Raw genomic sequence first — 27097 nt, 5'->3', positions numbered from 1 at the left:
GCATAAAGACCTGTAAAATAGGGGAGGGATAGTTATCTCATTGGATTAGCGCGGATTAATTCATTAATGTTTGTAACAGGTTTTCAAATCCCTAGGTGCTCTAGAAATGCAAAGCTTTGCCGGCACGTCTCCTATTTTTAAGTCCTCCCGACTCCGAGGTGGTTAAGGGAAGGAAATCCGAAGTACTTGCAGCACTCGTGCCGAGAGTTGTCTCCGTCTTAGCGAGCCCGGACACTTTTGCGAGGCTCAGTGCCGCGCTCAGCCTCCTTAGAAGCATCTCCGGGAGCTGAAGGCGGCCGTGCCAACACCTCGCGGAGCACCGCAGGACGCCCCCAGGTCAGCGAAGCCTCCTGCTCCGGGCGGGTTTCGTGGCCCGGGGCTCCCCGGCGGGCAGCAGGGGGCGCGCTGCGGGCGGCTCCGCTCCGCTCCCGGCCGCCCCTTCCGCCGCGGCAGGGCCGGGCCAGGCGGGGGCGCTGCGGCGGGCTCCGGGCGAGCGCGGGGCGGAGCGGGGCGCGCCCGCGGCCCCGCCGGGGATCGGGGAGCGGCGGAGGCGCGGAGCGGGGCCGCGGCCATGGCCGAGCAGCAGCGGCGCCGCCGCCCCCGGCAGTAGCGCGGCGGGCAGCAGCGGGGCTGCGGGCGGGCGGCGCCGGGCCGAGCCTTCCTTTTTTTTTTTTTTTTTTTTTTTTTTTTTTCTTTTCCCCCCCCCCCTCCTCTCCCTCTCCGCCCCATGGAGGGGCCGTACTCGCTGGGGGTGAGCGTGTTCTCCGACCAGGGCGGCAGGAAATACATGGAGGACGTGACCCAGATCGTGGTGGAGCCCGAGCCGCCGGCCGAGGCGCGCCGGGGCCCCCCGCACAAAGGAGCGGCGGCGGCCGGGAGCCCCCCCGGCGAGAGCGGGCGGCGGAGCGGGGCCGGCCCGCGGGCGGCCGAGGAGGGGACGCTGCCCCCCGGCCGGCCCCCGAGCCGCTCCGTGGCCTTCTTCGCCGTGTGCGACGGGCACGGCGGCCGGGAGGCGGCCCAGTTCGCCTGGGAGAACCTCTGGGGCTTCATCAAGAAGCAGAAGGGCTTCGGCTCCGCCGAGCCGGCCGCCGTCTGCGCCGCCCTGCGCAAAGGTTTCATCGCCTGCCACCGGGCCATGTGGAAAAAGCTGCGTAAGTTCCAGGCGCCCTCCGGCCGCCGCCGTGCCCCGTCCCCTCCTCCCGCAGGCGGCGGTCCCCGGCTCGCCGGTCCCCCCCGCAGCCCCTCCGAGGGGCCAGGGACCCCCCCTCTCTGTCCCCTTCCCTTCCACCGGGCGCCGCCGCTGCCTTTCCCCGGGCTCTTTCTTCTCCCGGCCGTGGGACGGCCGCCCCGAGCCCCCTCCAGCCCCGCGGGGCGCTGGGCACCAAGCGGGCTGCGACCCGCGGCGTTGAAGCGGGTGGTGTGGAAAATCGAGGGAAAGTAGAGAGCAGAGGGAGAGGAAGAGAGAGAATCGGGGGCTGAGGACAAACTACAGGGCAATTGTGCTGTGTAGCTGAAGAGTGTAGAGCTGTAGTTTGTTCTGAAGGTATCGCAAGTTGGATGTCCCAGGTACCTTTAGCAGAGGAGGTTCTGTCTTGTTGTCTTGGGGAATTACATGGAACCCCCCCAAGTTTCTCTCGAGCAGAGTGTCATGAGAAGTTATTTTAGCAGCCTAAAATATTTGATTCCCCTGTCTCTTGATCCCAGCTGTTTCTGTTGAGTCCTGATGGAACGATGAGAAATGTGTCTGTTTCATACAGGGCTGTAGTTTGCTCACTTGACTGTTTGAGCATCAGGGAATATGCAGGGTACCTGCCAAAACAGAACACGCTCGGTATTCCTTAAGGTTATACGTGGGCTCAGTTACTTAAGTGCAGCAGGACAGTGGGGGTCCTAAACAGGTAAGGCAAAGAAGAGTGCCAGGACGGGTGTCAGTAATCATTCTTGTCCTCTTCCTTCTCCCCGATATCTGGTGATACTGCAGAATCGAGTTTCCTGAAAGGGTAAAGGTTATGGTTTAGGGTATGGTCGTTATTATGTGTGCATTAATATCCAACATAAGTAGATATGTGTGGATGATGTAATACGTATTCTTTTATGCGTTTGAAAGCACTAGAAAGAGAAAATATATAAATAGCAAGCATATAAAAACAGGCAGGCAGGAGGGGAGCGCAGTAAAATTGGATCAAAAACGTAGACAAAGAATACTGACAGTTGGGCCTGGGAGGCAAACATGAAAAGCAAGAATTGCATTTACAGCACAGCGGGGTTTCGGTGGAGTGATTTGGGGCTGGGGAGGAGGGAGGTGTGAGAGTATTATGCTGTCAGAATGGTTTCATTTTTTGTTTTTCCTTGAATATCGAAATAGAGAAGTTGCACAAGTGTCAGATGCTTGAAAAGATATAAGAGGAGGAATGGCGAGGTCAGGGCACGCTGATACCAGGCAGAAAGGAAAGGGTGTGAATTTTAGAAGCGCCAGAACTTGACCATAACCTTGATGCTGAAGAACAAGTGGTGAATGGGCACACGGCCTCCTGGGCTGCAGACTTGCACGATAAGGAGAAGGATGTGTGAACACAGGGAGAGGTGGTGTGGGGAGAAAGATAAGGAGATCGGTTGTCTGGTTGTAGTATCCTTCATCTGCTCTTTGTCACTGTAACCATGTGTAGCTACAAAATGGAGAGAGGCAAGTGACAGAATGCAGGAAATGCTCCTTTAATACAATGTGTTTAGTAAATAATACTTTGGTTGTGGAACTAATTTAAACTGTTGTTAAAAACAGCATAGCTCTGGCTGTATTTGATGGCAGTTTGAGGTAGGGTATACAGTAAACTTTTCTTCTAAGTAACATGTTTGGTCTTGCTGGTTTCTTCTGCATGTGTCTAATAGCTAGAGTGTAATGGGATAAAACAATTACTAATCTGGTTTATAACTTCTCACGCTGTGTTACGAAATCCCAGTGCCCATCTTGCTTGTAATAATTTTTCCACGTCATTTTATGTAGTCTGGATCTTTAACTCTGTGTTGGAGAGACTGGGTATTTTAGGATTGTGGAACGGGGGCAGGAGGCTGGGTTGGGTTTTTGGTGTGAAGCACGGAGCCTTCATTGCTCGCAGTGGATGGCCATTGGAAGGGAAGCTTGTGCTCTGGGCTCTTGGAAGCAGTGGGCTACCCCAGCAGCCATCTCCTGTGATTAACACGAAATGTGTTGGTGATGAGTACAGCAGAAACGTTAAGAAAGAAGAACACCCTTTTGTCATTGCTGGTGATTAGTGAGGTTAATTATATTAATAAAATTCCCAAATCTTTGTGTGCTAGAACTCCCAAAGTAAAAAATTGTATTTGAAGCCTGTTTTTACAACTAGCAGTGATGGGAAAGGTTTCTGCAAGAAGCAGGCTCTGCAGGTCCTAGATTTTGACAGGGCTTTACTGGGGATTGCATTGTGTTGCTTTTGTAACTCATCATTTGTCTAGTCAAAAGCTTGTTTGTAAGTGTTAAATTTATCTCGGTACTACTTAAACAATTTTTTAGTTGAAAAAAGTACAAGTTACTAGTATTGCTAGTTAAAACTTAGAAAGTTGTATGCTCCTGCATTGCTTATAATTCTTCCATTAAACTTAATTTGAAGAATAAAACTAAAATATTTTAATTTCTTCTGTAAGGAAGTCATATTGTCAGGGTTATTCTTAGCAATGTTTGAGTTTATGGATGTGTCCTTATCTGAAAAGGAGCTAGACCACTGGAGGCAATGCAGGTTTTCAGGATAATGTACATTTTTTTTTTTTTTTTTTAGTCTACAGGTGCATTAAAAGTTCATATAGCATTTACTTTTTTGAAAGTTATCAAGGTTTTTAGAATCAAACCAAATTGAAATGAGGTGTTGTAGTTTGAATTGTTTTAAAACACTGCATGGATTTCTCTCTTGAAGCCGTCTAATATTGTAAGGAACAAAGTAGATTATAAATCTGATGGCTTTGTATAGCTTAAGCACTTCACATGCATGCTCTTCTTTTTTTTTTTTTTTTCTATTTTGTCTTGGAAGAGTGGGAAGTGCATCTGTTAAACTGGGAAATGTGATATTTTGTGGGCATGTATTGTGAGTCTGTAGCAGTCGGGCAATGTTGTTGGTGCCCTGCTAGACGCAGATGTGGGTTTACCTCCTACTTGCCATTAGCATCAGCTGGTTCACTTTGTGCATCATGCTGTTTCATGAGCAATGTGTTTTTCAGTTCTAAACCCCCCTGGCTGTAGAGGAGTTGTGTCCATTCTGGGATGTAGTCATGTTTCTAGTATGTAGGTTAATAATTATATGACAGTAAGTACAGAATTAGGGATGTGGGCCCCACAAAGAAACTCTTACTAACTTTGAAATCCTGGCATGCTACGTAGTTACATCTGTCCCTTCCTAAAGGTGTGGAAGTGGTATGAAATGCATGGACATTTCAGGTATAATGTTGAAGTGTGAGCCCTGTTTTGAGAGCTTTGTAGTGTCAGGATTTCTTTGAATTTGTGAACTGGTGGTATTAAAAGTCGGTAACAGTCTGCTCTGAACTTACCAAAGTAAAGTTCTAAACTCGAAAGGGGATGGCTTTTCATCTGGTTGCTTTGAAGGGATGTGTGCGAAGAAAACCTGCATTTTTTGTTGGGGCTGGTGTGGCCAGGTAGGGGAAAATAAGTGGTGTGTCTGTATTTGAATGAAAAGGCAACTGAAGCTGAAGTTTCTACCAGTGGAGGAGTTTAATGCTCATAACAGTGCATGACTGCCTATTCTGTTAATTATTTAGAGGAGAAGATGCCTTTTGATCTTAAGTGGATCACTTGGACTACTGGGGTATCGCACAGAAGAAATGTAGGACTTTTTTAAGTTAAAACTATTTTATTTTGCATCTAAATACTAGAAAGAAAGAACAAAATGACAAGAATAGGCATTGAAAATAGCATTTGGAGTTTACTGGGTTGTGGTAGTATGCAGGAAAAATTCAGCAAGGAATTCGTGATAGCAACCTGTTTTTTTTTTTTTTTTAAGGGCTTACATATAGTTTGCACTAAGGTTTTTTGACAATTAAGTGTTGAAGGAAGGGATATAACCAAGTCGAATTTCATAAGGCAAAACGCTTGCTACTTACTGTCCTAGGTAGCAGGTGATGATTTCAGGGTGCTGGCTGACGTGCCAGCTATAACACCAGTTGGAATTAGCTGGGTGAAGGGTGGTGTCTTTCAAATAGAGGGAAAATTGTTGCAGAAAGATGTCCTATTGCTTAATTTATAAGATTGATAAAAACGTAGCCCTGATGTGTGGGGGAGTTGGGTAAGTGACTTTGATTGTAGTACTTGAGCTTGGAAGAGAGCTCAGGAGTTTTGACACTTCTGTTAATTTATGATGAGCCAATCTCTAAAGAAAGAAGTGTGCTGTGCTATGTGTAATACTCATTTCTAACCAAGAGCAAGACATAAACTGTGAAATGCCTCGATGATGGGCAGATGTAATTTCTAGTTCTGTCGGAGCCTAAAAACCGAGGCTGCTCTATCATTCTTCTTCTCATAAGTGGGCGATTTCACTTTGTGCTCTTCATTTCCCATAAAGACTGATTTGACTCTCTAATATATTTTATTGCTATTGAGGGGTTGTTACACTGACAGAAACTCATTAGCTGCAGCTTGTTTTCTGTTAAGTGCATGGTTGAAGTCGTCATTACCACTTGGCTTCCTCCCTTGTTTGCTTTCCATTTGGAATGTGTTAAATTTAATATCCACAGTTAAAATTGCCAGACAAAGTACTTCCAATAAGCTGATTGAATGTTTTTGCTCTTGAAATAATGCTACTCTGAGGGAGAAAGTGTATTTTAGTATTTAGAACGCAAAGCTAGAAGCCTCTGTCAGGACTTAAATGCTTAAATGATGCTGGATATCTTGGTAGCTAACAATGAGGAAATGCAGCTTTTATCAGGAGGCCGTCTATATTATAAACGTGCTTCCCCTTCAGCACATCGTCCCTATTTTCTTTTTCTTGCCCTGGGCATCTGAACATTGTTCAGTGGCACTGGAATGTAATAAGGTCCTAATCTTTTGCTTCTGCTTTACATGTCTGCAGCTTAAAATATTTTCACAGGGAGGAAGGCCTCAATGATTTTTTTTTTCTTGTGTTGTTATGCTGTAGAGAGAAAAACAAAACAGTGCTTTGGCTATCTGGCCTGACTATTTCCTGCAAACAGAATGCATCACAGTGGAATTGTTGTATTGTACTGTGTAAGCACGGATTGCGAAGCGCAGAAGACAAAATGTGACAAGGAGATGAGTCCCCCTTCTTAGTTTGTCTGAAGACATGAGTGGGTGTGCAGCGAAGAAGAAACATGAGGTTGCTGTTGACAGTTGAAGTCAACTGATAAGTTGAAGTCTGCTATCTGAGGGTACTGAAGTAGGGAGGAGGACTGGTATGCCTAATCTTTCTTAATTAGGATGTTGTCCCAGTCATTTAGTGGTGTTTTGGAAGAACAACCAGTGTGTAGACACAGAAATAGACGAGAAAAGGCATGAAAGAGAAACTTCAATTGCATGTAAATTGTGAGAGTAGTGTAATAAGAAATTAAGGGCAAACGATTTGAGAAAGGAGGAGTTTAACCTAACCATGCACAGTTCATACTAATAAAGGTATTTTATTGTTCTGAATTCAAGGAATATCTTCTCTGTAAAAGGTTTGATGTTGGATAGCATACTGAAGTAATCTTCATTGTTCAGTCCTTTAAAGGGAAACACGAATAAAACGGCTGAGGTATTATTCAACCTAAAATATAAAAGTAAAATAACATTTTTATTTCCTTCTGAGAGAATCAGGAGTGTCCGGACAACTTGATGTCCAGGCAAAATGACCGGATTTATGTTTCTTCCTCTTCAGGCAGGGAAGTGAACAGTAGAATCCTAACAAAACACACGGTTGATCTGGTCAGCACTCAAGTAACACTTCCCACATACTCTTGTTCTTCTAGAAATGCTTGGAAAATTTAAACCTGAGGAGATAATTTTTGGAATCCGGTCTCCGTGCTTTCATATTGGCTTTGTTTCAGTTTAAGCTGTAGCTGGGGGAGTGATGTTGTGAAAGTTGGGGGGGGACCTGTGGGCACTGGTTTGCCTGGCCGTAGTTGTGTGCACACCCTGTTGAAACATAATGCAAACCTCTGTGACGCAGCCTTGATCTTCAAAACGTTACTGGTTCTGCAGCATTGAAAACAAAGGTATTTTTGTTTGCTTTTTTTCTCACTGCAGCAGAGTGGCCAAAGACCATGACAGGTCTCCCGAGCACATCAGGAACTACTGCCAGCGTGGTAATTATCCGCGGGTCGAAGATGTACGTTGCTCATGTTGGTGATTCAGGAGTGGTGCTGGGAGTCCAGGATGACCCCAAAGATGACTTTGTGAGAGCTGTGGAGGTGACGCAGGACCACAAGCCTGAACTTCCCAAAGAAAGGGAGAGAATTGAAGGCCTCGGGGGCAGGTAACTGTCTATGCTTTTCACTTCAGGTTTGATCTGAGTGCTATCCATGTCTTTCTCTCTTAACTGGGCTTAAGCTTGCTCATTTTAGGGGATGGTGTCAGTCAGTCTCACAGCCTGTTTATATTCCTTCTCTCTCTATGCTCTGTTTTTGTTGTTTTCTTGTTGATTCCTAGCTTGTTGGGTAGTAACTTGGTGTTCCAGTGTTACACTGTTGTGCTTTTTGTTAGTGGTTTATGGTATAAACAGAACTTTAATTTCCTGGTGGGTTCTGCTGTGGCTGAGCTGGTTACAGTTCTAAGTGTTCATTGATAACTTTGTAAGCGGAGGTATGGTTTGATCTATTTTCATTAAATTCTATGGATTTTTTGGGGAAAAAAAACACTTCACTGTTCCTGAGGTGAGGTAGACGGCTGTTCAGTAAGCTCTTCAAAGCTGCTGTTTAAGGAACATTAAAGATATTAATTTGAAATATGATACTGAGTTTGCTGTTTAAATATATGCTTAAAATGTTAAAATGTGACGCTTTAACATATATCTTAACGTTGAGTACTTTTTTCACTGTCAGGAGCTGGCAGATGTTAGTTAGAACATCTCCAAGTTGTGGTTGATGCATGTTCCCTGTGACTGAGGGTGAAAGCAGGCAGCCTCGTCAGATGGCACTAATGTTTTGAGACAAACCTCAGGGCTCGGATTTGGCATAGCTTCACAGGAGCTCTCTGTTCTTTCGTTCTACAGTACTGCACCAGATGGATGGGCACAGTTTCCTTCTCTTAGCAGTTCAGAGGCAGAGATCACTGAAGGTTTTCCTGTTGACATCAGTCATACAAGAACCCTGTCAGCTCATTAACTTTTAGATATTTGTATCTCTAGCAGGTGGAAGCTGGTCAGTTAGCTGTGTTTCAGATGGTAGCTTTTCAGAAAGCAAAACTGCAAGCTACACTAAATTAGCCTAAATTTGTTAATGTATGGGTTTCCAAGTCACGTATCTCAGTGATTGAAAGTCTCCGAAGCTTTGAAGAAACATTCTCTAGAACTTTGTATCAGTGGAAATTGTTTAAAAAAAAAAAAAAGCATATATTTTTAAAATTGCTCTCTACAAATACTCCTGTTTTTTCCCAGCTGGATGTTAAAGGCTGTACAGGCTGTTGTGAGGCGATGAGTGAGGTGAAACTTCAGTTACGCTTATTAATGACTTCTCTGTCATGAGAGTGAATTGGGAAAAGTTAATGTGAGAGCATGATTGGATTGCTCATTAAAAGTAGGATATTCCTAGTACCAGTCTCCGAGTGTGGAATGAAGCCTTTCAGATAACGGCTTAGCTTTGTGTGGTCATTAGTTGTACAAATGGATGAGATGGATTTTAGGATGTGGTGTTTGACTGCTGCACTGTGCATGTGAAAGGATGGAGCTAAACATGCCCTTGTTGTTAAGGCCTTTGAAGTCTCAGGAAGTGCATCTTGAATAGCTTCAGTATGAGGAATCTTGAGGCTGTTCCAGAGCGCCTCAGCTCCTAATTACCATTGGCTGTTCCTTGGATAAAAGCTAGCTTTTAAGTGTCTAGTTCTTGGCTTGATTGGGACCAAACTTTGCTAGCTCCTTGCTCCATTACCTCTTCTCTCTTGGTACCTTGTGCTCTCCCTTCTTTCTTTCTGCCCCATAATAGTTGGTTTCACTTGCACAGTAGCTTCTCTTTTGACCCTTCTGAAGTCACCTGTGAGAACTAAAACCATTGTGCTCAGTGCCCTAGAGCAGGTGTTAGCATTTAAAGGCAGAGCTGTTTCTTCCTGTGTCCTGCTTTCAGATAACGATGAACAATCCCTTGTTTATTTCTCTCTCATGTTGGTGCACCAGTAAGGAAATTCCTACAGAAGGCTGCTCATTTCTTTTTTCCCAACTGTACTGTGATGTTCTTTACTGCCAAACTTTGGCAGATGGCGAAAACTGAGGGAAGAACTACATGATATTTCCACCCAAGTGAGTTGATGTTGATGGTCTTCATCTGAGAAAAGCAAATTGTGTTTTGCTTTTTTGCTGACAGATAAAAAAGATACTTTTACATCTGGTTGTTGCAACTAGCCAGAACTTCTTCCAACTCTTCATTCCTCTACTTTTTTTCTTTTCCTCTCCCTTCATCTCTCACTTTTCCCTTTGGCTTAATATGGAATGAGACTGTACAAGTGATACCAGGTGTTTTGAAATACTTAATTGTGTGGCGGACCTCACTGAGGGTGCTGTCATTATTGACTCCATATTTACAGACTTAACTGTTCTAATGTCATTGAAACAATTTCTCATGCTTTCATTTCCATTCCTTTTTATAACCCCTGCCGCTTTCTGATGCTTTCAGTGTGATCAACAAGTCTGGCGTGAATCGCGTCGTTTGGAAGAGACCTCGGCTGACTCACAATGGCCCCGTGCGCCGCAGCACTGTCATTGACCAGATTCCGTTCCTAGCAGTTGCCAGAGCACTTGGTAAGTGGTGCCCGTGTTCGGGAAGTGAGACACCACTCCATGCAGGCCACCAGAACTGAATTACCCCCCATTTTGCCAAAACACTCGGTTAAAAGGAATTCAGTCGCTTGCCTTGATTATAAGACCTTCTAAAAGCAAAGGCCTTATAAAAGCTTGTTAATATATTATGGATTTGATTTTTCAAATAAAGCTGTCAAAGGTGTCACCAGTGAATAAAGGCCTAGTTGTACAACATGCAGGATTTCCAATGTCACTCTTACAACAAGGATGGTACTTTGTGCTGCAAATGGAAACATACAAAGCAGTTAGTGCCTCCGAGACATGGAGCACACTGTCTGGCTGAGAGGGGAGGACAGTCATTCTTGACTAAGTGGTGGTAAGATTAAGTTCTGCTGCATAGGATATGTGTTACTTCAGTCTTCCTTTTCATGGTGAAGCTGTTTTCTTCCAAGACAATGTTGAATTAACAAAAGGATAGAAGTCAGCCCGTGTGTGTGTGTGTGTTATCTGTAATTTGCCTTTGCAAAAGTAGTGGTAATGGGAAACTTTTTTTTTTTTTTTAGGAACACTTCTTTCAGAAGACAGAAAGGCATATTACAATACCGAGCAAACTTGTTATGAATTCTTTTTTGGGAAGTACTTCATAACTTGAAGTTTGCCTCCTCTTGCCCATATGTGTTATTGTTTTCTAGTCAGTTGTTTGCCTTAAATTTCACTGCAGAATTCCAATCTGCTGTACATTTTCTTTCCTTTCAACTTCCCTCTGCCCCAGTGAGGAGTTCTCTATCCAGATACACCCAGTATAGGTTAGGTTTTATGGAAATGTACCACGTTTTTACCTGTGAAAACTGTCCTGTGACTTAATTTCTTCTTGGCAAGCACGGCAGTTATGTGATAGTGTTGTCAGTGTTCCTAGATCAGTTGGCAGTGTGTCACGGGGACAGTCTGTTCCTGGGACTGTCTTCTTGTGATAAGTGCATAACATTACTGCATCTTATTTCAGAGGCAGTGATACGTGTTTTGCATGGATTTGTCTAGTGTTAAACATTTTGCAGCGATAATTAACATTGTAGAAGATAGCTACATATCAAGGAGGAGGCCACAGGTGGCTGAAGTTATCTTTTCCATAAAATTAAAAATTTAAGTTTACTGACTTTTTTCCTCCATATCTTAAAAATCTTACTATGTGTCATATTTAGCTGCTTATTTTATGGTTAGTAAAACTGACTTGAGAGTTTGAGTAAGTTCTTTGGAGTTAATAGATGACTAGCAAAGATTTTCATCCACCAAGCAACATATCCTTCCTTTCCCCTTTTCTGCAAAGTGTTCGTCATAGGTTACATTTTGATAAGTCTTTCATTCTTACAATTTTGATTTTTTTTGTCTAAATAGCTCCGTGATTTTTTGATCTGATTCCTTGCAGCAAGTTTAACAAAAGGATTTGGCTGGGTTCTGTGTGCAGATGGGAATTCAAGGAATGATGCATCTGTTAGCCCCCTATTGCATTCTTTCCAGTTATGTCGATGAAGAGGATTACTGTGGAGTTTCAGGTCCAAGAAATGGGAACACTTCACAATTCTTGGTGTCAATAGTTAGATTTGAACGCTTAAAAGGGGGCATTGGCGTCTTGCAATCGTGTAGGAGAAAGGGGTTTACAATGTGGCAGTGTTTTGGTGTTTGCCTGCTCAAGGAGTCTGTGTAAGCCTTTTCACATCCCCTTCTGAGGAGGTATGACAAACCTCCTGCAAAAAGGAACGCAGCTGCTTTGCTCTGTGGGACCCAGATGGCGCACAGACGCTCACAGTTTGGAAACAGGATTTAACTTCTTTCTGAGGCCAGCATGCCCCTTCCACTGCTTACAAAAGACCTACCACAACTAAAACCATTTGCATTCAAGCTATGGAAGCCTGCTCGACCTCTTGGCTGGCTCCCAGATTGCTACCCTGGTTGGCACAGCACTGCTACTCTGGAGCCTCTCCAAGCGGAGTAGTAACCATCAGTGCTGGCATACAGTGGTCACCAATACTCTAGTCAAGCCCGCGAAGATCTTGCACAGTGATTCTTTTTTGCCAAGTCCAAATTTGGTGGCTGTTGTCAACAGAAATCCCATGCTGCAGAATACAGGCCCCAGACTCACTATTTGGATGAGAATTTTTAGTGGGGCAGCAGGAGTCTCTTGACACTGCCCCACGCTTACAAGATAAACCGATACTTGTGAATTTACTGTCTTTAAAGTGGGCAGATATCTGAATAGCAGGAATAAAACACTGGGGAAAAACAAGTTGGTCAAGTATTTGGACAGCAGACAGGATACTGGTGTGTTAGAAGTCTTTTAAGCCAGCTTAATTCTGTTGACATTCCCCTTACTGTTTTGATTTGTTTAGTGTCTTTCTGTCCTAAAATAAGCATTTGTGGTATGCACTTCTTATTACTGCTGCTTCTTGTGGCACCACTGTGATTAAGTGATGTTTTATTTATTTATAGTCCCATAACAAGTCAGAAGTGTTTAGGTTTTGTACTGTCTTTGTAAAGTACCTGTATGCTGCTCTTACTGTATGCAAGTTTTATGTCTTCTAATGAAATATCTTAAGCTGTAGCACAGTGTTCTGCATTCCGAGCATAGCTATTTCTGCTAACCTTTTCTGTGAAATGAAAATGTATTTATACCAGTTTCCCTCGTAATAGATACTTAATCCCTCGCAGTCTCAGAGAATTGTTCACCTCTGGACTTGCTACCCATTCTGATCAGAAGAGCGTTTTGTTTCCTTCGAGTGCAATTCTTTGTGTAAGCTTCCCGGCATCCAGAGTTCCATGGTAACTGACCATTTTATTTGCCCGTCCCTATAACAGGTGTGAGGCAACTCAAAATACTTGAATCCCCTTGTGTAAGGCAAGGATATGAGTGCAAGTGGCTGCATACCATACAGCCTGAGTGCTCAGGGGCAGCAAGCCCTCGTGTAACTTGCTGGTGTGATTTGAACAGCGTGTGTGCATGGTGCATTAGTTACTGTCTCTCTGCTGTAGATTTACAAGCTGGATTTTTTCCATGTGGCAGCCAGGAAGGCATCGTGGATGGGCTCCACTGAGCATGCTTACAGGTGCATCTCTTGGGGAAAGAACTGAGAGAGGAAATAACTCTGAATGTGTAGCATAGTAGCCGGATTTGTGCTAGCAGAAAGTTTACATTTTCAGCACATGCTGGCTGTCGAAATATATTAATGCAAACCTTTGGTTTCTGGGACAAAATGCAGGATGATAAATACAAGGCTGTGACAGTACAAGATGATATCTTATGTCCCCACCATTCCCATATTTTTGGTGTAGCGGCTTCCACAATACAGGATTGATTTTTTTCATATGAACATGAATTTCTTGCTGACCCCTAAAAGCAGCTATGTACCAGAACAGTGAACTCTGGATGTATAGCTGCTATAAGAACGGTGGCTCTGACAGTGATATGGAAGCTGTCTTCCAGAGCACCCTACTGCATGCCAGAATTGTTTTGTAAAGCTCTCTGAGCATGCATACCATGAAACCCTAGGGAGGAGGGAGTGGTTGACCTCAAATGATCTAAGTAGATTGTTGTCTAAGGGTTTAATTTTTGGTGAGTGTGTACATAAGCACACACATTTTAAATCTGAATGGGCAGAGTTGTTAGACAGTATGTGCTTCTTGGGTTGTCTTTCCTGCTTGTGTGTAGGCCACACCATGAAGATTAATTGTAATGGATTACACAAGCCAGTAAGTTATATTTAAACGCTGCACAGCATTCTACAGACTTTACTGATACTGCTTTATATAAATGTGCAGTGTATTTGGATTTCTAGACTTGTTCTGGAGATGTCTTACTGCAGCTTCTACAGTTTTCTCCACCCCCAAGACAAGATAGATACGTATGCCTGTACAAAACGCAGAACACGTGAAGGCACATGTGGATCTGTTTAGCTCAAAAGAGAAAGTTTGGGGGCTTTTTTCCTGCTTTTGCCTGGCTGTAGCTCTCTGTGTTTGCCTCTTTAGCTCTTTCTTTTACAGTAGAAAAGCAGTAACGAATATTTATCCTGGAGGTGGTACTTCATCCAGGTTCGGTCACCAAAGTGTTCTTTGGTTTTATCCTTTGTCTTTAGCTAACAAATGCTGTACAGGACTGTGTGTTTTAGAGATTGCAACGCCACCTTAGCATTGAAGGCTTTAGCTGAATGCCAAAAATCATGAGTACCTTTCTGCATGTCATTTTAGTTTCTCATCTTTACTCTGCATCCTCGTTCTCAGGCTTTTTTGTTACACTTACTTAATCAGTATGCTCTGCCACAGCCCTGGACTCAAACACCTTTCTTCTCTTTTGCCTGTTTTACTAACATGCGAGCAGGGATGAGCAGTCTTGTTGAGACTGTCTTCTGAGCAGTTTTCAAATCACCATTTGTTATAACAGCAAATGAAACAATTGCATTTGAAATAGGGGCCTCTTGTCTGCTTTCATTTTTGACACAGTGTGGAGGGTAGAATTCTTGCAGCAGGTTTGACTTAAAGAATATGTAAATGAAGCTCCTAAAGGAATGGTGAAGATTTTAAAGCCCTGAGTACTTCTGGGTAGCTTTTCTGCCCACTGCTACCTTCAGTTTCATCCCTGTTCCTCAGACTGAACTTTTTAATCATTGTTAGGTTCTGTGAGTGGGACATTATATTGCGTTTGTCGTTACACTGCTGTGAAGATGCCCTCTTGTGGCTATAGGATCAGATTGTCATGAGTTTTGGTGAAAATGTTCTCCTCAACTCGGCCTGAATCGCCCGAAGTGGTTCCTGTCCGTATTCATGTTGAGACTTGCCTAGCTTCCTAGCGGCATTGCCTCATGGGGAGTGGAAAAGGGAAGTGCTGCAAGTCTTCTCTTGTACTAACAGACCTTTTAGACACATTTCGATTTTAAAAGATTTGGAATTAATCAAATTGGGTCACTTTTTGACTGTGACTTAAAGTAAACTTTTATTTCCCCTATTAAAATTAAAAGATATTTGTATTCAAAACAGCATTCTCCCAAAACATAAATGATCAATTTGATTTATGACATATTTTTTCTATAAGAAGGCTTTGGGCTCAATCCAATCCAGTCTACTTATATGATGGGTTGTTTTGTTTATAACCAGTTACTTTCCTGGCATCAGCTGAGTTGCAAGTGGTGTTTTTTCTCTGTATTTTAAAAGGTAATAGTAAGGTAGACTACGTATTTTCATATTTTTATAGATAGCTGTATTAGTTTTCTGCTCCTTTATTATATGACTTCAAATATCTATTTTTTGTTTGAAAGATGCAATGCAATTTTCATGTAGATCTTCATGTATTAACCTGGTTCTAGTCATGACCAAGAAACAGGTACAATTTTTTTCTGGTAGATTAGAAGGAACTATTACAATCTCCCCCCTTCCTTTTGTTTGGAAAAGGAACATGCAAACCTTCCTGGCTGTAAGTTTATAGGATAGAAAGGCTGTTAAGTTTTGTAAATGTGTGGGTTTCAATTAAGAACAAAAATAGTGTAGCTGAAAGTGAAGTCTGAGAACCTGGAATTCCAGTTCTGTAATACTAGCCTTTGGCATATCACATCATCTTGCTATCTTGGCTTTCCAGTCTGGTAAAGAGTCACTCGTCTGTCTGCTTGCTTTGGGACAGAATTAAAGATGTTAGTGTTTTGAAATGCCTCGTGAAAAATATGTTCTGCCTTGTGGTTTACCTTCCTCTCCCTCATTTTCTCCCAGAATTGTAAAAGAGAGGGTCCCATGTAAAGTCACTTCCTTCTAGGTTTGCCACATACCTCTCAGCCACTGTGGATGCTTTTCTCTCCAGCTGGCCAGAGCAAGAGACAGCTGACATTAGTATTCCGTCTATACAGCAGCTCTAAAAAGCATTGGCTTAGTCTGTGGTGCTCTGCCCTTTATTTATAAAAAAGAAAAAAGAGGAAAAAAGTGCCTTGTCCTAATAACATGGCTTGGCCTTTGCTGCCTCGGAGTTAGAGTAATTCTTACAAATCCTACATGTGAAGTACTCTTTATGCAGTGCTCTTCTACCTAGGATCATTTGCCTGCTTGATTAGTCTGTAATCACACAGCTTGTATACGTCAGTTATTGTGTTATTTCCTAGATGGTTTTGGACCTTGGTAAGTGATGAGTACAGCTGAATTTAAAACTCACCGAGATGTGGTTCTCACTGTACGAGTACAGCAAACACAGAAAGCCGCTTTGACAGAGGTGATGCCACAGGAAATTGTTTAAAAGAATGCAGGTCATGTCTTTTCAAAATCGTATGTTTAATAAATTTAGAAGCTGAGAGTACTTGAACTAGTCTAGCTCCCATTCTACCTTTTCATGAAGGAAAATTACTTTCTGTTGTATCTGCTAGACCCATTTTCTCTCTATTCCCCCCCATATCCGCCTCCATTTGAGATGACAATGACAGTACTGCAGATACCTGGCTTAGTTACAGATTTGCACATGGATTTGGCCAAAGATGGTTACTACCGTATAGTCAGTATACTACTGAGAGACGATGTTGAGGTTTGAAGGCTTTTAGAGGCAACTGGGAAGGTTGAGCTCCTGGTTAGGAGTTGGGCCTGTGATTTGTGAGGTGTGGGTTCCTTGTCTCCCCAGAAACTGTGCCCTTCAGCAAGTTCCTTATTGGTGGAGTCCCTTATAAGCAGTGTGATGTTCCGGGTATCACTGCGAGGAGCCTTCTGCCTCTTGGAGGAAGGCTCTCTGAAATCCCTGTGATTTAAACTCTGCTGTTTCTCAGGGAGAGCAGCAGATGGCTATGATGACATGTATGTGGATGAACCAAAACTAAACAGCATCAGATTATTTTTGTATTACAGCAAAGTATTTTTAATCAAAAAATGATTCAGCTGAAAACATTGAGTTTTCATAAATGGGCATGCTAGTGAATAAAAGCAAAAGAAAATCCCCATGTTGGGAACTGATTCCAAGATCTAGTTGTTATAAGATTCCAAGCTCTTGTTTGTTTTACCTGTTGTGTCAGTGACAGGCACTATGTGAAGAACTCTCAGTGTATGAAGACATTTTTTGGCAATTAATGTATAATAATTGCTGCACTGGAGCTCAGCTTTTCTGTTACAGTATTTATTTTGATCTTGTTGCCAGCTGGCTGGCTTTGTTGCAAGTCTGTGGAGGGAGAATGTTCCTCTATATGAGCAGGCTCGGCTTTTAATTAGTATTTATTAGAAGCATGTGTTTGTCTACTGCTGATGCAATGGAGGTGAACTGGTGCTTTAATGAGGATGGACCATCCCTGCTTGCTGCTGTGAAGTGGCATAATTGAGTTGAAGTATTCCTGATTCTGGAGAAGTCTTTTTAGCCAGTTGGTAGCTTAAGGCAAAGCTAATGGAAGGAAATAAGAAGACATAAAGCTTATTTATTATCTTTAAAAGGGTGGTGAAGGATGTAGAAGGCAGCTATGAACATGTTATTTGAAGTGAGCAAAAAGAAAAAAAAAATAGTGCCTTTTTAAATTGGAGTTCTTTGACGTTTTTATTAATTTCTCCTTCTAAAGCCATGTGTTCTGCACAGAAAAATACAGCCAGTGCTTGCAAATAACTTTCCTGTAATGATAAGCAACAAGAAATAAACTATTTAGTGGTAATTTTTGTACTATATAGTATGTTACCAAAACCAGAAAGTATAGAAAACTCCCCTTGTAGCATTAGTTGTGTAAAAAGGAAGAAAAAGTGTTAGAGCAATGGAATACCATTCTTGATTTAGAAGTCTAACATTAGAAAGACATTTTTTGTGTGTATCTGGTAAATAAGATTGAAATAAGTTAATATGGAAAATAATTTTTTCTGCTGGAGTGGTTTTTCCTTGAGGATGGCTTGGAGGAAGCACTTGAACCAGCTGATGTTTTGATCTAAATGTGACTTGTTTTACATTCAGTTCAAGCTATCTGCATCGGTGAGGTGACCCCAAACTCATTCACACAGCGAGGAAGATTTAAAAATAGAAAGGTTCACTGCATGAGGCCTTCCAGGGGAGAGGCTTTAGCTCTCATTTTCTGCTTTCCTGCTGGAACCCAGGTGCTACTTGTGCTCCTGTGGCTTCTTTCCAAGTCCGCGATTTCGCACATGGTGTTCAGCTGGAAAGGCACTCTGAGTGCTGCATGGCTTTGAGAGTGATGATAATGCTATGGACGGAGGAGAAATGAGAGGAAAAAAGTTAATAACGGAAAGGCTTCAGCCTCATACTTTGCTGTCCTTGTTCCTTCTCCATGGCACCTGCATGGACAAATACACATACAGCAAGATGTGTGTTTCTGTATTGGTTGGATGGTTGTGGATAATTTTGGGTTGAGGTTTTCTGTTTTCTGGTTGCTTTTTTTCTTTCTCTGAGCATTTCTTTCTAGGTTGTGCAGAGCAACACATTGTCATTCAGGCTAAAGTCTAATGCTGCATGGTCTTCTCCCAACCTAATTTTACAAACTGTATCATGATTCTCTGTACAAGCAGGGGAGAGATTGTCTGGCTGCAAAGCTTTAAACTGTGCCCATAACTGGAAAGGCAGACTTTTGCAAGCTTGGTTTGGGTTCAACAAACTTAAAATAAGGCTTTGCTTCTGCTTCAGGATAACCCTAGTTGTTCAAATAGGTTTTAGTTTGGATATTGAGATTCCACTGAATTCAGGTATTAATCTTTTTCCTTCTTTCTCTGAAAATCTTGGTTTTGAGAGTGAAGGCCTCTTGTAAATATAGGTTGGTTTGAATACATTTTTACTTAAATATCTCCATATCAATAAATGTGATCAGAAAGTGACAGCAGCAGAACAGTAATTGCATTGAAATTGCATTGCATTACTGCTGGTGACTTGAGGCTGGTAGTAATTGTTTTCATGGGAACCATTTTCAGTAGTTTCCAAGAATAATATTGCTTGTAATATAACAGTTCTGAAACATTTTCTTCTTTGCTAGGTGATCTGTGGAGCTACGACTTCTACAGTGGTGAATTTGTTGTGTCGCCTGAACCTGACACTAGTGTGCACACAATTGACCCCCAGAAGCACAAATACATTATCCTTGGCAGTGATGGATTGTGGAACATGATCCCGCCTCAGGATGCTATCTCCATGTGCCAGGATCATGAGGAGAAAAAATACTTCATGGTGAGCACAGTTGGTGTCAGTCATTGGGGAAATTTAACGCTGCTTTCCTCTTAAAAATTGCTGAGTCTAGTATGTGTGTAATGTACCAAACAGCTTTGTTGTTCAGGCATATTCAATAACTTTGCCATAACACAGAGGCTGTTACAGTGCAGCTGATACTTTGCTTGCATGTACTGTCAAATACAGTTTGTGTTAATAATGTTTAATTGCCTTTTGGGGGAAATTTGACTACCAGGATGGGATCTGACTAAGAAGATAAAAAAAACCTTCCTGTAAGGAAGTTATACAAAGTACTGTCTGAAACCAAAATTTATTTCATATTAAAACACATGTTACAATGCAGACAATTGTCAATTGCTTTTTTGTGATTTTTTTTTTTTTTTTGTGGGGGGAAAAATCTGAATTACATTCTTACTGGGTTTATTATACAAAACAGCTGAGAGAATTTAATCAGTGGAGCATCTGAGCATCAGTTAGTAAATAGTCTGTAAACCCTTTGAAAGAGTTCTGGAAAGACTGCAGGATGTGCTATGGCCAGCCTATTTATAGAAGTCATTTGCATCAGTTGTAAAGTTCCAAGCATTCAGTGTGTGTATATGTGGATTCTACCATAAACTGACTTTAAAGCTTCAATTAGTATTTCCTCATGTTCCTGGATCAAGCTACTTTAGCACATGACATAGGAGTAGATTATCTCAGCTTGTGCCACATAAACTGTCTTCAATTTATGAAGTAAAGTGGACTTGATTGCTTTCTCTCTTTCTTCTAACATAAAGGGAGAGCACCGACAGTCTTGTGCCAAAATGCTGGTGAACAGAGCCCTGGGCCGGTGGAGGCAGCGCATGCTTCGTGCAGATAACACCAGTGCCATCGTAATCTGCATCTCACCATTGCAGGATAGCAAAAGCAACCTGGAAAATGAAGAATTGTATCTCAACTTGGCAGAGAGTCCCTGCTATAGCAGCCCTGATATGAATGTCATGACACCCTCCCGCTGCTGTACCCCACCTGTCAAGGTAACACTATTTTTTTTTTTCAGCGTTTTAAATGTTCCACATTGAACTTACTGGACTCTCAACTTAAACCATCATTTAGTGTTACATTTTTTTTTTTTTTTAACTTCAGTGGACTAGGCAGTATGTATGGCTAAATAAAATACTTCAATCGTAGGACAGTAACTTGACAGCTATTACCTGGCCATATCCTCAGTACTTCTTGTAAGTCAGTGTGCAATGCTTTGGAGAAAAAACTTTTAATAACATTTCTTAAAAGATTTTGGAGCACCAAAGAGAGAGTATTAAAGTAGGAGTGTCTCAGAATTGCTGAATGTCAGGATACAGTGTTTTTGTAACTCTTAAAATCCAAATAACTTAGTAGTAGTTCTTGATCTGTATGTCCTCTTCAACGTAAATAATTACTGTAGGTTTACGCATGTAATTCATACAGTTTTAAATACAGTATTTCGTAAAAATCTGAGTTCTTGCACAAAATTGGAAGTAGACTATTGAAAAAGGGGTCAGAGGTTCAAAATCCCCAACCAACCTCAACAGCTGGTAAATTGCAGACTGCCTTTGGAGGTGTTCATAACTATGTGGGTTGTTTTCTAAGGTAACAGATGGATTAACACATTCAGATACACACTGTAGAAAGTTAATTTTTGCTTGGATTGGGAGACTGTACTATGGGCATTGAACTGGTTTAACGTTCTTTGTTAGATCTTGTATTACATCTTTTCCTCTTTCTTGGGATTAGAAGCTTTACCCATTAATATAAAGCAGAGCTGTTTGGAAGCTTTGTTTTCTCTAAAAACTAGAGTGGAGTTACGAGGGGATATTTGCTTCAGTAATTACCAGCTGCTCCTGATTTAAGTAACTGTCCTTTGATGTTTTGGAGCATCTTTGGATAACTGGCCTTCAGGCAAAGTTTTTTTTTTTTTTTTTTTTTTTAAAGGGGGGGGCAAAAAGAAGGGCAGTCCTTAATGTTCCCTTTGCAGAGACAAGCTGCTAGTAAAATGGCATTCTCTCTCCTTGCATTCCATCCAGTGCAGCAAAATACATTAAAAGAGCTCAAAATTGAGAGAGAATTTTTTTTGAGTTGTAAATACTCCCGAACTTTTAAGTTGTACTACTTGTTTTGTGCTCTAGCTGTTACCAGTACTTATTGAGTAAGCCTTGAGCGATGTTGATTGCAAAATAACCAGGAAGTAGCATTTCTTAATAAAGACGTAGTGAAGATACCTTCTGAAGATTCCCCCTCCCTGTATAAGAAAATTCAGGGGGCTGTGATGTGTGAACCTATATGAATTGCAGCAGGTGGTCATGAGTAGTGGAGAGATCAAAACTATAGACAACTAATAGTTTTGGCGTTTTCCTTGTAGGACAAGGGTTTAGTTTACTTTTCACTTAATGTGCAAAACCCAAAAGAAAACTTTGGCTACAGGTATGCGTTGGTATCATGTATAAATTCTTTCTACTTTAATGTTTTTCTCCTCTTGTCCTTTATTACAAGTGGTGTTGCCAATTTAAAAAAAAAAATAAAAAAATACTGTTTTCTCCCTATTTTTTTTTTTATTAAAAGTATTAATATAATGTAAGTTTCTACTTGAAAGGCAATATACAACTGTCCTCTCAGAGTACCTGTAAGGATGGGAGGAAAAATATAAGGAGGAAGTTGAGGAGAAAAAAGACAAAGAAAGGCCCCTGTACTGTCTGAATAATTAAACATTTTGAGGGGCTGGGGGACAAATGCCTCCAGGAAGATCAGAACAAGTAAAATGTCTGGGCAGCGGTGTCCCCATGTATGCTTTTGTGCAGTTATCTGTAAGTGTATTCAGTTAAGTATATCATTGAGTAAGATCAGGTTTTTCCTAGTGTGGAGAACCTTACCAGTTAGATAAGAAACCACAATGAAAGGAAAGATGTATTTTCAAAACCTCTAGTTTCTGTAATGGCTGGACTGTCCTCCTTGTAGGAGGGAAAAGCTCTTTTTGTGCAATCAATCATGTTATTGATTGCAGAAAAGAAATTAGAGGAATTGATGAGAATATCCATTAGCAAAATAGTATTTAAATACATTGATACATAAAGCCACAGGTAAATAGCTGATCTAAATTAGGTAAGTAATTAAAAAAAAAAAAATCCTATTGAAGTTTTCCAAAATCTCTGCAAAGAAATGAGAGGTGAGTTGCCAGATCAGTCTGAACTCCTACAAGTCATTGTGGCATGATTATGGGCAAGAGTGGTCAGGAAAAACAAGAGGTAGCAATGAAAAGAAATTCGATCTTTTGTCAGAGAATGGAGGAAAAAAGCATTGGATATCCTTGATTGTTAACAACTGCTACCTTCCAAAAACAATTAATTTTTGGAAATAGAGTAAATCAAAGTTTCTCAATTAAATAGATGTATTTCTTAATTACATATCCTTCTGGCATCAATTACTAATACCAAATTAATTCTATTGTTCCTGAGGCCAGTGACGGAATTTGATTGACTAGATTGAGAAATTAAGTTGGTGATTCATGTTTTGTTTTTCTTGTTTTGTTACATCACTCTTCAGCAGACTTCCTGCAGTCCATTCTCTGACTTCATTTGGCTTCCTAAAGCCTCACCCGATCTCAGCTATTCATCCTGAGCAAAAGATCTTGGCAATCAGAGCCACAGTGTTAAGTGCCTTGCACAATATGAAACATAAAACCTAAGTATTGGCTAGAGACACAATGTCAGAAATGAAATTGAGCAGATTAAATAACGTTGCCAGGGCTGTTCTGAATGCATCATCTTAGCGTTCATATGAAATGAGTTGAATAACCATCTGTAAAGGTCTTCTCTTCTGTGTTGCTAAATGTAGTAAAAACAAAACAAAAAAAAGCACTAAATGGCTTTATTAATCTATACATGTGGAGCAACAGAGGAGTTAGAAGTGGAAAACGAAGTCTAGATGTTAGAAAGAATTTTGATAATCTTTTCTTTCGGAGTGCATTTTATCAAACCTTACTATTATATGTTGAAAAAGTGTTGAGCAGTCCGGATTTCTTTTTGAAGGTGAGCTGAAGTTGCTCTGTTGTAGCTTAAAGCATTCAGTTCTTGCTCAGGTGGTGTATTTACATGGTTTAATTCATTTGTGTGTTTGAGTTTTCACTAATTTCTTAAGGCTCTCATTGCCATTTGCCTTACATCTATGGTATGTAATGTGGCCTTGAAATTTACTTCTGAAGGACTTGCTGAGTAGCTGGGGATTTCTTCACAATTAAATCTTTAATAAGGTTATAATTCGTATCTTCAGGGCACTGCATAAATACTAATTTTCATAATCCCCCTGTGGATAGGGAAAGTAAGTATTGTCCCCGTTTTCCTGTTGATGGAACTGAGATTGAGGCAGAAACACTTATCAAAGGCTGCAGAAGGGATGAATAGCTGAAGGTAGGATTAGCAAGTTCCTGGTTCTCAGGACAGCACGCTAAGCAGCCTCTCTTCAGAGTACCCGATAACTGTGCTTCACAGAGAGTGTCTGGGTTGAGTTAGTTCCCTTCCAAGTTGTAGAGCATACAGTTAGGCAATAAAACGCGTTACTTAGCTGTGAGGAATTGGAAACAGCAAATAGTAATTCTATTTTTAGAATGTTTGTCCAGTGAACTTTTGCTCTACCTTCTGTATACGACCAGGACGCCTAGGGTATGAAGTTTATCCTTCTCGCTGATGATCTAGCTCTGCCCTAACTGAGAGTTCGAAATGTTACCAGAGTTCTGCTGCTTGCCCTAATGATGCTTGACCACCTATGTATGAAATCTTCAGAGGCAGTTTGGGTGCACACATCACAGAATGAGGGGACTCGTGTCTGCATTTTGGAACACGCTACCCATGAAAATCCCAGGACAGACTGCAGGCACTGCGTTCGACATGGCTTCCTAAATTAACAAAGATAGATGTTTATTCCTTACATAACTCGCTTTATAGCAGCAAAAAAAGGAAGATTCATGGAATGAAGGGGTCTGAACAGCCCTGTGAATGAAGAGATTGTCTGCCATTATGAGATGTTTGCAAATTGAATGATGGAAATAAAAGCGTTGAGAAAGTTGTTGTGCACAAAGTACCAAGCTCAGATCCACAGTATGCATCTGTTTCTACCTCTCCACCCCTGCCTCTCAACGTGTGTGTGGGGGAATGATCCTGTTATGGAGTTTTTCTATCTCTGAAAAAATTTGAAATGCTTTGTCATGCAGTCTCCACCCTCAAAGGATAATAGAAGTAAAATGATTTTATTTATGCCTAAGTATTTCTTTTCTTTCCTTTCAGCTTTTAGAAGATGATCCGTGGCCACGACTGAATGCTTCTGAGTCTGTTCCTTCCCTTGTGCATAGCAACATGATCTCAGAGAAATACGTAGAGCTGCCAAATGAGATTGCCAAAAGCAATTCACCTTCGTCAGGAGCAACCCTGAAGGATTCAGGCCCACAGGAGGAGAAATGTGGCAAAGCATTGGCTTTGAGGATACATGAATCCTACAGTAATGGTTTGTCAGTAGGTCTCTCCCCTTCCAACTCCACAAATTCAGGCACGGACCAAAAAGGCTTCAAGGTGTCTCCTAGTGGCCAAACAAAAGCCCAAGATGCAGAGAGGACACCCACAGCGAACTTTAAAAGGACATTAGAAGAATCCAACTCTGGCCCAGCTATGAAGAAGCCGAGGCGTGGCCTGAGTCGAAACATTACTGTCCAACCAGAAGGCATGTCCACAACGCCACAGCGTAAAAACTCAAACAAGCTGACCATGCGGCGCAGCCTGCGGGGCCAGAAGAAGCTCAGCAATTCACTCTTCCATCCACCCAGGAAAGCAGCCTGTGTTTGCTGAAGGGCATTTGTGTAAGGAAGTGTATTTTGTCCTGCTTAGAATTTTAAAGTTGGTGCAGAAGTTTTGAAACTCTTCCCGTTTATCCTTTTTTAAAGTAGAAACTTTTTTTGGTATCGAACAGCTTTATCCCAGCCTTGTACTTGCTTGTATTATAACTGTGAATTTTGTAGATGTGTAGGGTATAAGTCACTGTAAAATGTGTGTAAATTTGTATTCCTTCATGTAGTCTCTTTTCTTCCTTGTATAATTGTTACAGCGGGGCTAAACCTTGTTTAAAAGAAAATTAAAGTCTTTTTTGTTAATTTACTAAGGTCTTGAATTTGTATACGCTTCTTGTGATGAGAATTTCACAACTTTTTCACTAAAGTAAATTATTAAACAGAATGGAAGATATGTATTTTCGTAGTACTATATGTTCCACCTAAAGTGTGTCTTTTAGAGAATACACTAGGTCTATATTTTGTTTTTAAATTTTAGATTTCTCTACTCAGAAATGTATGTGGAAGCAGAGATGTTGAGTCTTGCTTTACGGGGCTCAATGTCAACATCTTTGTTAATTAAAATACTATGCAGTATCTTATCTAGTTGCATTTTTGTAACATTAATAGGCAAAGTATTTAGCAAAAAAAACTGTGTTTTAAAAATTCCAACTCCCAAAAGCATCCTATAAAGCCATTCCCCATCCCTGTTACAAATGGTGGCATTTTTATCCAGGCATAAATGTGTGTCCTAAGGAAGCACGAATTTTCTGCTATTCCAATACTGATGGTGCTGCTAATACCTTTCAACATAAGTTCTTAAGTTATTTTACAACAATTTCATTGAGTACGTGGATCATGTGTATGTTCACTTAAATAAAACGTGGAAATTTGATGGGGTGCCTTTTTCTTTTTTGATCATTTCAAGCTTAAGTACACTCATTCTGTATTCATTAAAATCTAATACTCTTCCCTTCACTGTGGCTGTTTAATGAAACAGGACATCCTGCGTAGCTGTTCTAGGCAACGATTCTTGGCATTTTATACTTGACGTGTTTGTTAAAGTGTAGCAATATATAACCTGCATTTTTTTAATGGGGAAGTAAAATGCCAATACTTCATTCTAAGGGCTAGGGTGGTATTTTTAGAATCTAATTCTTTACTGCTGGCACAATAAAACATTGGCTGGAATTAGGCCTGCTATCTATATATGTTACCATGGTTACAGAAATCCTAGAGGAATTGCACACTTTCTGAAAATGTATAATTCTCTTTCATCCAGCCAGTGAATGCAGCCCAATCTTACAAGATGAAAGTAATGAGCTCTGTCCAAATTGGATTCAAGAATTTATTTGTGTATGTGGTTGTAACCTATGGTTAACAAAGTTTTATTATAACCGGTGTTGAAAATTGTATGCTACAAGGGGGGGGGGGAGAGAGAGAACATAAAAGCTAGCTGTAGCTGTATACACACACTTATCTAGCAACACTCCTTGCATCAAAATGTGATAGTAATGGCCTCTTTTCAATTTCACTTTGTGACATTCAACTAAAAAAAAAGTCACAAAAAAAATGCAAGTATAACAGTTATGTATCTGTGTTATAGAATCAGAATATTCGAGTTGGAAGAGACCCACAAGGATCATGGAGTCCATCTCCTCAGTTCCCCAAGGACCACCCCAAAAATCAGACCTCATGTCTGAGAGCGTTGTCCAAATGCTTCTTGAACTGCAGCAGGCTCAGGGATGTGGCCACTTGCCTGGGGAGCCTGTTCCTGTGCCTGACTAAAGCTGCTCCTTATAATGTTTAAAAAAAAAAGACGTTATATGGAGGAAAATAGGCAAGTTTATTTTTCCTTAAGCTTGGTTACATTCAAATGTGGTGCCTCCTTCTGTTTCTTTCTGACAATTCTAGACTTGGGCCTGTCCAGCTGGAGAGACAGCCACCTGCTTTTTCACTTTTAACAAACTTGACAAAAAACAGTTTTTTTTTTTTTTTTTTCCGGGGAGAGCTGTTGAGTGAAGGTAAGGGTTAAACACACAAAGCTCCTCAGCAGTAGAGAAACTCCCTTGCTGATGTGGACTGGCTACAGTTTATTTTCTCCACCTACATGTATGTTATCATTTGACGGCCCTGAAATTAATTACCAGCGCTGAGGCGGGCAGC

At 41.4% G+C, this 27097-nt stretch overlaps 1 protein-coding gene across 2 annotated transcripts; it reads left to right on the top strand.

Moving 5' to 3' along the window:
* The first annotated feature begins 500 nt into the window (after positions 1-500).
* PPM1D (protein phosphatase, Mg2+/Mn2+ dependent 1D) lies at positions 501-25259 on the top strand. 2 transcript variants are annotated; one of them, XM_084299660.1, is made up of 6 exons: positions 501-1151; positions 7262-7487; positions 9835-9959; positions 18917-19107; positions 19884-20123; positions 24399-25259. In XM_084299660.1, the coding sequence occupies exons 1-6, from the start codon at positions 728-730 to the stop codon at positions 24951-24953; spliced, it is 1761 nt and encodes a 586-aa protein (XP_084155786.1). In that variant the 5' UTR covers positions 501-727; the 3' UTR covers positions 24954-25259. The 2 variants fall into 2 exon arrangements, with proteins under 2 accessions (XP_084155786.1, XP_084155785.1); XM_084299659.1 differs by having other exon boundaries at positions 7259-7487.
* Positions 25260-27097: the final 1838 nt, after the last annotated feature.

Source organism: Netta rufina (assembly GCF_964035555.1).
Source record: "Netta rufina genome assembly, chromosome: 21".
Taxonomy (NCBI): Eukaryota; Metazoa; Chordata; class Aves; order Anseriformes; family Anatidae; genus Netta; species Netta rufina.
This window is presented reverse-complemented; position numbering and strand designations above follow the sequence as displayed.